At 39.4% G+C, this 12,870-nt stretch overlaps 1 protein-coding gene across 3 annotated transcripts in view; it reads left to right on the top strand.

Annotated features, from left to right (window-relative positions):
- Window positions 1-9,688, top strand: part of RTCA (RNA 3'-terminal phosphate cyclase) — a 47,224-nt gene extending 37,536 nt beyond the window's left edge. For all 3 annotated transcript variants that reach the window (XM_020999902.2, XM_020999895.2, XM_020999883.2), the window contains 3 exons: window positions 4,872-4,966; window positions 5,451-5,555; window positions 9,152-9,688. In XM_020999902.2, the coding sequence (XP_020855561.1) occupies window positions 4,872-4,966; window positions 5,451-5,555; window positions 9,152-9,253 (302 nt within the window). In that variant the 3' untranslated portion in view covers window positions 9,254-9,688. The remainder of the gene's footprint in view (window positions 1-4,871; window positions 4,967-5,450; window positions 5,556-9,151) is intronic.
- The last annotated feature ends 3,182 nt before the right edge of the window (window positions 9,689-12,870 follow it).

Genomic DNA, 12,870 nt, shown 5'->3' with positions numbered 1-12,870 from the left:
ATTGGAACTACAGGTTTGTGTTAGGCAATCATGAGAAATAAGTTTGGAGAGATGGATTGGGACCAGATCATGAAGGACCTCGACTGCCTAAACTAAGAAGCTGAGATTTAATTTGCTAGGCAGTAGGGAGCCATTGACAGTTTTTGAGGAGCTAAATAAAATATTACAAGAATCACCACGGTGCCTGGAACGTATTAGACACTTGTTAGAAGGTTGTTGGTAGATGAGCCAAATAAATGTCTAGTTAATTTCTATGAAATGTTAATAGATGAGGATAGGTTATGGCAAAGGGAGGTTGCTTCTCAGAAAGTCTTGTCATTTTAGTGGTGGTCATAATTTTTCCAATAACTAGCTGAATAGTGCTGGGCATTTAACCTATCTGGGCTCCAGTTTTTTCATTTGTAAAAGGAGAGGTTGGATTGGGTGATCAAGAATCAAGTCTTAGATCTTAAATGCAAATTTTCAGTGGTGTCTAAGATCTAAGCCTTTCCTGATAGGCTAGAAAGTTAGACTGAATCTATAAAGATGAAATTGAATAAGGGTAGTAAAGTTTTATGCTTAGGTTCAGAAAATCAACTTTATAACTACAAAATTGGGGAATTGTGGATAGATAGATAGGGGTATGAGTAGAATGCAAACTTAGCATGAATCAATTGTGATAAGGCATTCAGGAAAACTAATGCAGGTTTCATTTAAAGAAGCATAGTATCTGTGACTAGGAGAGTAATCCCCTCACTGTTCTCTGCCCTGGCCAAACCACATCTAGAGTATTCTTTTCAGTTCTGGGCACCACATTTTTAGGAAGGACATTGATAAGTTGGAGAGCATCAAGAGGAGGGCAACCAAGATGGTTAATGGCTTCATGTTCTTGTCATTGAGGATTTGAGGGGTGGGGGCGGTGTTTAACCAAAAGAAGACCTCAGTGTGCATAATAGCTGCCTTTAAGGGTGTCGTGTGGAAGAGAGATTAGACCTGTTCTCCTGGGCCCCACTGAGTGATGGGACTAGAGGCCACTGGTAGAAGTTGCGAAGTTTTTCATTTGTTTTCTGCACTTACTTATCTGTGGGTCTCTTGTGTTCCCCCAGTAGAATGTGAACTCCTTGAGTTGGGACAAGGACTGTTTTACTTTTGTCTTTGTATCCCCAGCACTAGTACAGGACTGTGCACATAGTAGGTGCTTAATAAACTATCATTGAGCTGAATAATGTGGATCCTTGTTCAGGTACATTCTGGTGGATGGTTTCTTAAGGTCCTTCCAGATTTGAGATTCTTTGTGTGATCTTTTCCAATTTTAACACTGTATACTTCTAGTGGAGAAGAAACATATAGTAGTTTTTAGCTCCTTTTGAATTTTTGTATATTCTTCAACTCTTACATCCTCAGTCAAGGCCAAATTTATTGCCAAAAACCAATCAGCTAAAACTAAAGCTTATACCACCAGTAAATGAAGTCATCATTCCTCATTTCCCTCTCTTCTAGTGTATTTGGCCAGCGCTACTTAAATTCATTGTACGTTTATCCTGAGGCCTTCCTTGAATCCTGGAAACTGTTTCTTAATGTTTATTTTCAATGAACTGGAAGTTACAGTAAAACTTGCTTTAGGCTGTACTTAATTGAATTCTTCGTTATTGGCACTTTAAATGGCATGGTTAGTATTTAAAAACACATAGAACTTTCAAAGATTCAGTGTTAATTTGAAAAGAACAAGATTTCAGAAGTTATAACTGTTATTATTGTATTGTTTAGTCATTTTGCAGGGGTTTTCTTGGCAAAGATAATGAAGTAGTTTGCCATTGCCTTCTGCAGTTCATTTTATAGATGAGGAAACTGAGGCAAAGAGGGTTAAGTGACTTACCCAGTATCGCACAACTAGTAAGTGTCTGAGGCCATATTTGAACTCAGGAAGATGAATCTTCCAGACCCCAGGCCTGGTACTCTATCCACTATGCCACCTACCTGTCCATATTATTTTTGTGATCCTTTAGCTTATTTGGTTAAGAATATAATTCTAATGAAATCTTGTTCAAGAATTCAGTGTACTCTCTTCCACAACCATTTTGTAAATATATACTTATTAGTCATAACATAAATAGCTTTCATGTGAATAAGACTTGACACTAAACAAAATACTTTGCTCACAACAACCTTCTAAAGTAGGTTGTGCAAATGTTGTTCCCATCTTAAAGATAAGAAAGGCCCAAGGAGGTTAAATGATTTGGCCATGGTAACATTCCCATGACTAAAACCCCAGTCTTCTGGTTTCCAACAGTGTTCTGTCCATTTCACCACACAGGGCTGAGCAGGGAAAGTGCACTAGTACTATCTATTGCCACATGTTGCCTTATTCTTAACAGTCTTCTTTGAAGAACTAGTCATATCTTAGCAAGATTTCAAAACCCAGCTAGAGTCTTTCCTTCAGGACCCTTTCTCTGACTACTCCAACCCCTCTTGCTATTAGCCTTCATTACACTTAGGTTGAATTTATAATCATTTTATAACTTATACAAATTTATAATCATCAGTTTGACATTGCATTTTTTTTCCTTTAATTTATTCATTTGTGTTTGTTTTTTTCCACTGCATGGAAACTCCTTTTAGGCAGGGATCATGCCTTCTGCTTCTTTCACATTCTCTATAATACTTAAAACATTGTTGAGCTTGTGCTCAGGAGATGATGGTATGAAGGCCAGTGTGCAAAGAACAATAGCTCTAGGGTGTGGTGAACATTCTTGTATGGGAATTGCCTCTTACTTGAATAGATGTTTCATATTTTTCTCATGAGGTGGTTGCATAAACTTAAAGCTAAGGGGGGCAATTTATTTCAAAATTCCATGTCTTATGGGAACACTTGTGGGCCCTGATGTAATCAAGGGAATTTCTTAATATTGTTATTAATGAAACAAAACACTTTGCTCACAACAACCTTCTAAAGTAGGTTGTGCAAATGTTGTTCCCATCTTAAAGATAAGAAAGGCCCAAGGAGGTTAAATGATTTGGCCATGGTAACATTCCCATGACTAAAACCTTCGGCCAAGTCACTTGATATCAGTGTCTTCATCTCGAAAATGAAGGGTAGGTGTTGGTCTTGATGAAATCTGAAGTTCCTTTCAGTTCCAGCCTTCTGGGAGTCCAAGTTTGGTGGCTTAGATTCTTATCCAGTTCTGCCACTTAAACAGAAAAGTAATTTGAGGAAGTTAGCCAACAAACATTTACATACAACTCTCTTGTGCCAGACCTAGTTCTAAACACTGGAGATACACAGAGAGGCAAAAATGTGGCCCTGATCTCAAGGAACTTACAGTCTAACAGGGAAGACAACATACAGATAACTCTATATGTACAAGATATATTCATTGTCAATGGAAAGCAGTCTCAAGAGGGAAGGTACTAGTGGGGGAAGGCCTTTTGCAGAAGGTGGAATTTGAACTGAGTCTGAGGGGAACCAGGAGGCTGAGGCGTAGAAAGAGAGCATTCTAGGTACAAGGGGCAGCCAGTGAGAAGGTACAGAGTCAGGAGATAGGAGTGTCTTGAGTGAGAAATAGCAGAGGGGCCAGGGTAGCTGGATTGTAGAGTGGGGGTAGTAGAGGGGTTGTAAGCATAAGAAGATGGTGAAACTAGGAAGGGGCCAGATTGCGAAGGGCTTTAAAAGCCAAACAGAATTTTGTATTTGATCCTGGAAAGAATAGGGAACCACTGTAGCTTACTGAATTGGGTGTGGGTAGGGGGAAATAATATGATCACACCTGTGCTTTAGGAAAATTATTTTAGTGTCTCAGTGGAGAATGGATTAGAGTGGGGAGAAATGACTTAGAAAGACCAGTTAGAAGGCTTTTGTAAGAGTCTAGGCCCAAGGTATTCAGATGGTGGCTATGTGAGTAGAGAGAAGAGGAAGTATATCAGAGACATAGGGCAGAAGGAAGTGACAAGCTTTGACAACACATGGGATATACAGGCTGAAGCAGGTGAGGAATTGAGAATGACACCAAGGTTATGAGCCTGGTTGGCTAGGAGGATGGTGGTATCCTTGATAATAGTAGCGAAGTTGGGAAGAAGAGAGTGTTTAAGGTAAAATAAAAGAGTTTTGGACATATTGAGTTTGAGATGCCTATGGGACATAGTTCAAGATGTCGAAAAGGCAGTTTGTATTGTTGGATTGGCTCTTCCTTGCAGGTCTGAAGCCTGTGGCCCAGCATATCTTAATATAAATTATACGCTTCCCACTTTGAAAAACCTTAGGGAAGATTCAGCATACACTTGAGCTAAGAGAATTTTCACCTGTTGGAGTTTAGATAATACTTGGAACGGACTATTTTCCCTCACTATGGCATGTAAGCTCCTGAGGGCAGGTACTTTTTCATTGTATATTGTCAATGTCACTAACACAAATGACTGACACATAATAAAGTTTTGTTGAAGAAATTATGCTGTTTTACATCTTAGTATCTGATCAGGCTAAGTCAGCAACATGATACGATAGCAATTGAAATGGAGTCAAAATCATAATGGGCCAGACTTTGTAATCAGGAGCCATAAATTATGATTATTTGGATAGCTCCAGAGGAATTCTCTCCTGTGCATGTCAGGATTGAAATATAGGGTGAAACTTAGTGCAGTTTTAAGCTTTAAATTTGTATATAGGTAAACATATGTATTATATTATGTTAACTTGTATGTAAGTTTAAAGCTTAAAACTGCACTAAGACTTCTGGGATGCCCTGTATCTATATGTGCATGCCAGTTTACCATAAAAGAATAGATGAAAATTAAGTCTCCAGGTACTGACTGAATCAGCCCCCAAAGATCACAGGCATACTGACTTCTCGACTACTGATTTTTTGCTAATTAATTCACCTGCACTCTCCCTGTCTTAGGCACATCTGCTGACAAGGTTGGAATAGAAGCTGCAGAGATGCTCCTGGGAAATCTGAGACATGGGGGAGCTGTGGATGAGTATCTGCAGGACCAGGTAATTTCACATCCAACAGTACAGTAGAGTGGAAAGAACATTGGATGTGGGGTTAAAAGGCATGGGTTAGCATCTGTGTAACCTTGGGGAAAATCACTTGATCTCTGAAGATCCTCTAGATGATAATATTATATTAACTAACTTACAGGGTTATCATGAAGCTCAAATAAGGTAATGATATGAAACACTCTAAGCAACCACAGGAAGATTAGCTACTATTATTTCTGCTGTTGTTATTATGTAAAAGTAAGTCATTAGTATTCCTACCTAGTGTATTGAGATTTTCACATAATTTTTGAAAGCTAGGCTTGACTTAAATCATTCACCAAGAAAATTTGAAATGATTGATTTTTTTTCTCTTACAAATATACATTTATTTTCATCCACTTTCTGGTAGCATTTTTTTTAATGGAGAAAGGGTAGAATTGCATCTTAAGTATTACTAGTTTTGTGAAGTTTTCTTCTTTGTTGTTGGTTTATACAGCTGATCATTTTCATGGCCTTAGCCAGTGGGGTCTCCAGAGTGAAAACAGGACCAATTACACTCCATACACAAACTGCCATACATTTTGCTGAACAACTAACAAAGGTGAGTGTATGTTGATGAAGACTACTTGGTTTTATGATAGCTGTTATTTGAACTGATTTTGAATAATGGGATAATATACTTTTAAGGATCTGTGATTTCATTCATGAGGGCACTCCATCCACTGATACAGATTACATATTCCCAGCAATTCAGAACCCAGCAAACAACTAGTCCTGTCCTCAGTCTCTTAAGTGGAGCATAGAACACATACATATTGGGTTCCAGAATAACAGAATACTTTAATTAATGTGTTCTGATGATAACTTTCTAGAAGTGGAAATCTGACTATAGCCAGTGGTTGGTTTTAGAATGCTCAGAGTGCTTTAATCTGATATATGTTTTCTTTCCCCCCCATACCTCATGCTTATATTTCTTAGTGATATATGTGATATTTTTAGAAATGGTTATGGCATTGTATAGTCTACCTGAAATTTGTCTCAGCTTTACATTCCAAAACATTAAAAGAGGCAGCATGGTGTAGAAGATAGAAAGCCAGCACAGGAACCAGAAATAACCGGGTTTAAGTTCTGCCTGTTTCATCTACTGGCTAAGGGGCCTTTGGGCAAGCCACTTAACCTCTTGGTACCCTAGACCAGAGGTGTCAAATTCTTGAACCAGATTGAAATGTCATTGGGAAATGTTTAACAAAATAAATGAAAATACAATACAACATAGATAATGTTAATTTGTGGTTATCTAAACCAATATGCAGCCTTCAGGATGTTTCTATCTAAGACTAAGTTGCAGAAAAGGTGCTGGCCTGCATTGGTAGAGTTTCCTCTCATGGAAGTTGAAATCATTAGTCTAGTCCCTTTCCCTATCCTAGCCTCTCCAGACTACACCTCTCTTAGTCAGTAAACATTTATTGATTACCTACTATGTGCCATATACTGTGCTGAGTGCTGAGCATACAGATACAAAAAGAAAGATAGCCCTTGCCCTCAAGGAGCTTACAGTCTAATGGGGGAAAATAATACACAAAAGGAAGCTGAAAAGGAGGGGGGAGGTGAGAGTCCAAAGAAGTGCAAAGGAGGTCAGGTCAAACTGGTGGAAGATCAAAGGACAGTTGCCCAGGCCCCTTCTTAAATGGAGGTTTTGGGAAATCATGGCTTCACCTCCAGTCAGAGGGGAAGAGGGTACTGAGGAGGTATGAGTACCAAGGCTGTGAATCTGTAAATGTGATGAAAGAACCTTATGTAGGCTAGTTGATAAGCAGAGTACTCAAGCTTCATTTATTCATTGAACACTCAGCCCTTCTAAATTAGAAGCAGTTATGGCAAATTATCCCATAGGTACTCCCATTTGAATGCTTATGAATAAGCACTTCTTAACTAGCTGTCTTATGCCAAAATCACAGAATTTGAGAGCAGGTCTAACCGATACACAGAAGCATCTGCTCTCATATACTCCACAACTGGTTGACCAGCCTCTGCATGAAGACCACCAGGGAAGATCCCACCACTTCTCCATGCAAGCTATTCCACTTTTGGATAGCTCTAAGTGTTAAGACTTTTTTCCCTGATACCAGTTTGTTGTCTTTACAATTTCTCATTACTCCTGGCTGTGCCCTCAGAGTTGAAAAGTGAGAGGAGAATAGAGCCCAGGAGTATTTGCAGGCAGCTTTTTTTCTATGAGTTTGGCCACGAAAGGGAGGAGAGATCAGAGCAGGCAGGATTTCATTTGTCTTTTTATCCCCAACTGCCTAGCAAAGTGTCTTGCCCATAAGTGCTAATTAATGTAAAACTTGAAGGAAGCAAATGTCAGTTAATCCCAATCTTTTCTTTATTTAATCAACAAACATTTATTAAGCACTCACTATGTGGTAGGCATTGTGGTAGGCAGTTGGGCATAAAAAGAAAGGCAAACACACAGTCCTTTCTCTTAAGGACCTCATGTTCTAATGGGATAACAAAATACAAACAACTGTCTACATACAAAATAGATACCGTGTAAGTAGGAGATAATGTCAGCAGGAACAGCTGGGGACAGGGAAGAGGAGGAGGAATCAAGAGGGCCTCTTTCCGAAGGGGTAATTATGTGGTATCTCATTTTGATATGTGGCTTGTTGTCAGGGTCAGTTTTGTTCAGGTAATTGAAAAAGGGTAATAGGAATTAAAGTGTAATCAATACTTGATGTCAGAAAGAAATGTAAACAGTTCAGCCTAATCTGCCAGTATAGGCAAATGTTTTTCTTATGCAGAATTTCAGCTTGGGAGTAGGTTGGTCCTCAGTGAGAGTGCCCCAGGGAACCTGAACTTTAACCCTGTGCTGTTTAACCTTTTTATCAGTTAAGCATAGATGGCCTGTTCAGCAGCTTTGCAAATGACACAAAACTGAGAGGTATAGCTAACATACGAGATGATGGGATTCAAAATCTTTGACAGGCTTGAGCAGTGGATTCAAAGCCAGTAAGATGAAATACAGTAGGGATACATGTAAAATCTTACACTTGGGCTTAGAAAATTAGCTTTGCCAGTACAGAATGAGAGTAGTGGTGGTGATGAGGGGAACATGGTTAGCGTTTCTTTGAAAATGACATAAGGGTTTTAACTATACTACAGTGTCAGTGTGATTCATTAATATCCTGTAATATCACAACTAAAAAAGCTAATGCCTTCCTGGGCTATGTTGAGAAACCTAGTATTTGGGACTGACTGTGCAGTTATATTTTGCTTTATTTTGCTCTGGTCAGATGACATCTGGAGTGTTTTATTTAGATCTTTATGCCCCATTTTGGGGTAGACATTGTTAAGCTGGAGAATGTCCAAAGGAGGACCGTCTCAAATTCACTTGGCAGAGAGAAGCCTTAGGCTGGCCTGATAGCTTTTTTCAGGTATTTGAAGCTCTGTCAACCTGGAAGAGGCACTACTCTACCAGGAACAGTGGGTAGAAGTTGCAAAGAGATAGAGAGGCTTGATGTCAGGGAAAATTTTACAGCAATTAGAGCTGTCCTAAAGTGCATTAAGTAGGTTTCTTCTTTATTGGAGGTCTTCCAGTAGAGAGTGGCTGAACACTTGTTAGGCGTGGTGGGGATTCCTTTCCATATGGTATGGCTTGGACTCAGCCACTTAGGTTTCTTCCAACTCTGGAATCTTTTTTTTTTTTTTAGTGAGGAAATTGGGGTTGATTTGCCCAGAGTCACACAGCTAGTGAGGTTTTTTTTTAATGTGTCTGAGGCTGGATTTGAACTCAGGTCCTACTACTGACTCTAGAGCCAATGTTCTATCCACTGTGTCACCTAGCTACCCCTCTACTCTGGAATTTTTTTCTTTTTTTGGCTAGGCAGTGGGGTTAAGTGACTTGCCCAGGGTCACACAGCTAGTGTTATGTGTCTGAGGCCGGATTTGAACTCAGCTCCTCCTGAATCCAGGGTTGGTGCTCTATCCACTGCGCCACCTAGCTGCCCCCTCTGGAATCTTTTAAAAGGTATTTTACCTCATGATGTGTAACACCTGATAAATCACTTGATCTTTGTAGCTTCGTCAAAAAAAAAAAAGAGTGATATTAGTACCTGTTTACTTTGTAAGACATTATAGGATTGTCCCTCTGACTCTCCTAATATAAATTATGTACTAAATTTGTTTTTCTTGTTTTAGGCCAGATTTACTGTGAAAAAGTCAGAAGATGAAGATGATTCATCTAAAGAAACTTACATTATTGAGTGCCAAGGAATTGGGATGACAAATCTACATTTGTAGAATGTTTGCCTTTTTTATGATACCTCAGTGATGGATTGCACTAACTTTCAGTTGATAAATAGAACTGGATTGTGAATGGGGAGTAATTTATCAGATGAATGAGTTTAACTTTAGAGATGAGGTGCAGAGTGTTTTGGTTTGTTTAGAAAAAGCTTTACCTGATAAATCTTTCCATGAATGTTTACTGAGATGTGTATAATGAACTGTTAAAATTCAAAGACGAATGCTTGAGACTGGAAAACTAATTTCTGTATGAACATCTTGAAATGAAGCCTGTGTTTCACCAAAAAGATGCGTCCTTTGAAATGGTTCCTTTCTATGCTATAACTCCTAGACATGGGAATGTCTCTTTAATTAACTTGTATCTAATCTCTGTATCCATTTTACTGAAATCTCATCTAAAGAATACTAATAAAGCAATTCTAGGCAAATGAACTAGCTATTTGTTCTTATTGGTAAACTTTAAAACAGCATTGCTTCATTCTAGTTGCAGGTGGCTATTTAAAGGTAAATAATAAGTACTCAAAGCAAATTTCATAATAGATAGATAATACTATGCCACCTTATGTAATAAAGCACTTGGGTTCATCTTGGACTCCATCCAAGGACGTTTCATTAGCAAAATTACTAGAAAGATAACATAAAAGGACCTAAGGCTTAGATCCATGAGGATCATACAGCTTCATTGTAAGAAAATTATTAAATAAGACTGTCACAGTGTTGGTGGAAAGATCATCAGATGGTCTGTGTTAGTGATCTTATGTGTACAGTTGACATTTCCTCATATGTGAAGTAGGATGTAGGTGGCCTAATATCTCATAAGGAAAAATGAGATATGAATGTGGACATTTTAAAATTCCTTAGGCAAAAGATGCTGTATTAACATTCAGCGAACATGTAGAGCACTGTTAAGTGTAGAAAGGTGAGGTAGAAAGATAAGAATTACATAAGCAAAAAACATTGCAATTCTTAATTAGAGGAAGTAGGTGACATCACAGAATCTCAGAGTTGGGGATTCAGCAGCCATTTAGTTCAATATATACCTCAATAACAATTCACAATACAACATACACATTAAGTAGTCACCCAGCCTTTGCTTGAAGACCAAATTTTTATTTTTGTCACTTTGAATTTTAAGAATTAGTGATTTGTTATGAGTATTCATGCAGATCACAATCAGTCAATAACTTAATTGATAATTTGAGAATTGGCAGACCAAGAAATCCATCACCTAGCAGCCAAATTGCCAATAAACCTTTCTCCCAACTTAGTTATGCCAATCTTTGGATAGCAACTATGCAGTCCATCACTGGACCTATGTTTGAAGCCTTTCCATCTTCAGAATCTGCCAGAGCTGGGGTGGCCTCCATGCAATGACAATATATGGGAGGAGGAGCTCCGTGAAGATTTTCTTCACAATCATAAATAATCTGCCTATGTAGACTCATGCATGACACTGATATTTATGGCCAAAAACCTACTCCATGATAAGCCAAAGAATGTGTATGTGCATTTATGTTAGTACCTTGGCTTGGAGTTAAAACTTATGAACATGCTAGAACTAAAGAGACTGTAAAGAAACTATGCCCCAGATTTTTGGGGAAATTATTCCACTCATCTTTGGCACTACCACCCTTGAGCTGGAATGGCTTGAAAAGTGAGGTAGTGCCTAACTTGCTATGCCTAGCCAGCACCAGACCAGACCATACAGCCATCTTGTCACTAGCCCTGCTGCTGCATCCACACACTCAATGAATCTCCTATGTGCTGTAGGGCCAGGACTTAACACCTATAAACTAAGGCAAATCGTGATCCGCTGGAGCTGGGCTAACACCTCTGGAGAGAAATTGGGGAAAGTACCAAGGATATCATCAAAGAATCTCAAACAAGATGATCTTTAGCCCTGTACAAGAAGTAGGAGTTGGATGGTGTCTAAGCAGAGGCTGTTACTTGGACTTGGGGCATAGTTATTATTAATTCTTCCTGGGGACTCCTGGATCCCTGGAGCTTCTGGGTAGCTCAGGTGTCTTGGAGGGGTGCGGTCCTGGGCCTGATTGGTTTCTCATTCCTGAGGTCAGAAATACCGATGAACTAGGAAATGAAGTTTCTAGACTAGTTATTGCTTCCACATTGTGATTTTCCCCATTATGGTTTTGATAAATCACAAGTTAGCATAAGAAATTAAATGGGAATTTTTAGGAGTTTTGCAGAAGCTGCAGATGACATGCAGAGGCCAGCAGATAACACAGAAAAAGTTTAGAAACTCAGAAATGCATAAAATATTTGTACAATATAGTCTGTTGTTTTGGTTTCATGATGTGTTGTGAGTTCTCCAAGAATTCAAAGTCAGACCAACTCTAATCCAAGCATAAGCATTTATTGAGATTGATGCCTCTTATGAAGCAGGCTAAGTTCTGAGAGGAACCAGCAACTTTAGTGAAAGCATGATGGATTTTTATAGGGTAAAGATGCAATTATGTAACAGAAATTATAAATATTAAAAAGGCAGGAAGGGTTTGTTAAGGGATTAGGTAATAGGGGAGGGGTCCCAACCTTAGTGGAACTGTGCATGCAATTAACCCCAATGCATACAGAAAAACCATGAAAGGGTAGTATGTATGTATGATAATGAAATTATAATAAGTTGCTCTATGTCATAAGTTCACCTAAAGGACAGCTTTTGCATTACTGTGCAGGTGCCAACTTAGGGAAAGTTCCTTCTATTGTTTTGGGGTCTACATTCTGCTTAGGCATCCTGGTGGTTCCACTTTCTGATCGGCTGGCTATTGTGGTCTTGTCTGAGATTAGATGGATGTGGTTGTGGTTGAGTGCGTGGACACACCTGCTGTTTCTGTGGGAAATATGAGGAATGGGTCTCGGGGCAGTGGCTACCTGGAGGCAGTGACTGGGATCCCCATCCCAGCACGCCTGCTGTCTCTGAGAAATAGGAGTTCATGAACACACCTGTTGTGCTAGTGATCAGTGAGGCATACGTTAAGAAGTTAGGATATTGAGTGGCGGTGGTAGGGGACAGTGGCAAGGTAGGGGAAGTGGCTATATTGAGTCTGAGGGCCTGTGGTGTGGTTGAAGTCAGGCTGTGTGGTTAAATCAGGACGTGCCTGCTGTTCAGTGGGGCTCATAAGGAAGTTAGAATGCCCTGTGATGTAGAAGGCATAACTGTAGAAGGTTCCAGATATGGGGGGGTGGGAGTGGGTTCCAGACAAAAAGGAGGACTACCAGGTAAGAGGACCCCTAGGTGGTGCAATGGATAGAGTGCTGGGCCTAGAGTCAAGAAGACTCATTTTCATGAGTTCAAATCCTTAATAGTGACCCTGGGCAAGGTTACTTAACCTCCTTTGCTTCAGTTCCTCGTCCGTAAAATGAGCTGGAGAAGAAATGGCAAACCACTTCAGTATCTTTGCCAAGAAAACCCCAAATGGGGTCATGAAGAGTTGGACAGGACTGAAAGAACCAAACAACAAATGAGGTAAGGAGAAGAGGACACGACTAGGGTATATACAGCACTAGTGGACAGGGGAAGACCAGGCCAGAAAAACCCGAAGTGATCAGTGAAGCAATCAGGAACTAGCTAAATCAATACCTATATTAAATTTAAA

This window comes from Phascolarctos cinereus, unplaced genomic scaffold, assembly GCF_003287225.1.
Source record: "Phascolarctos cinereus isolate Bilbo 61053 unplaced genomic scaffold, phaCin_HiC Scaffold_5;HRSCAF=322, whole genome shotgun sequence".
Classification (NCBI taxonomy): domain Eukaryota; kingdom Metazoa; phylum Chordata; class Mammalia; order Diprotodontia; family Phascolarctidae; genus Phascolarctos; species Phascolarctos cinereus.
This window is presented reverse-complemented; position numbering and strand designations above follow the sequence as displayed.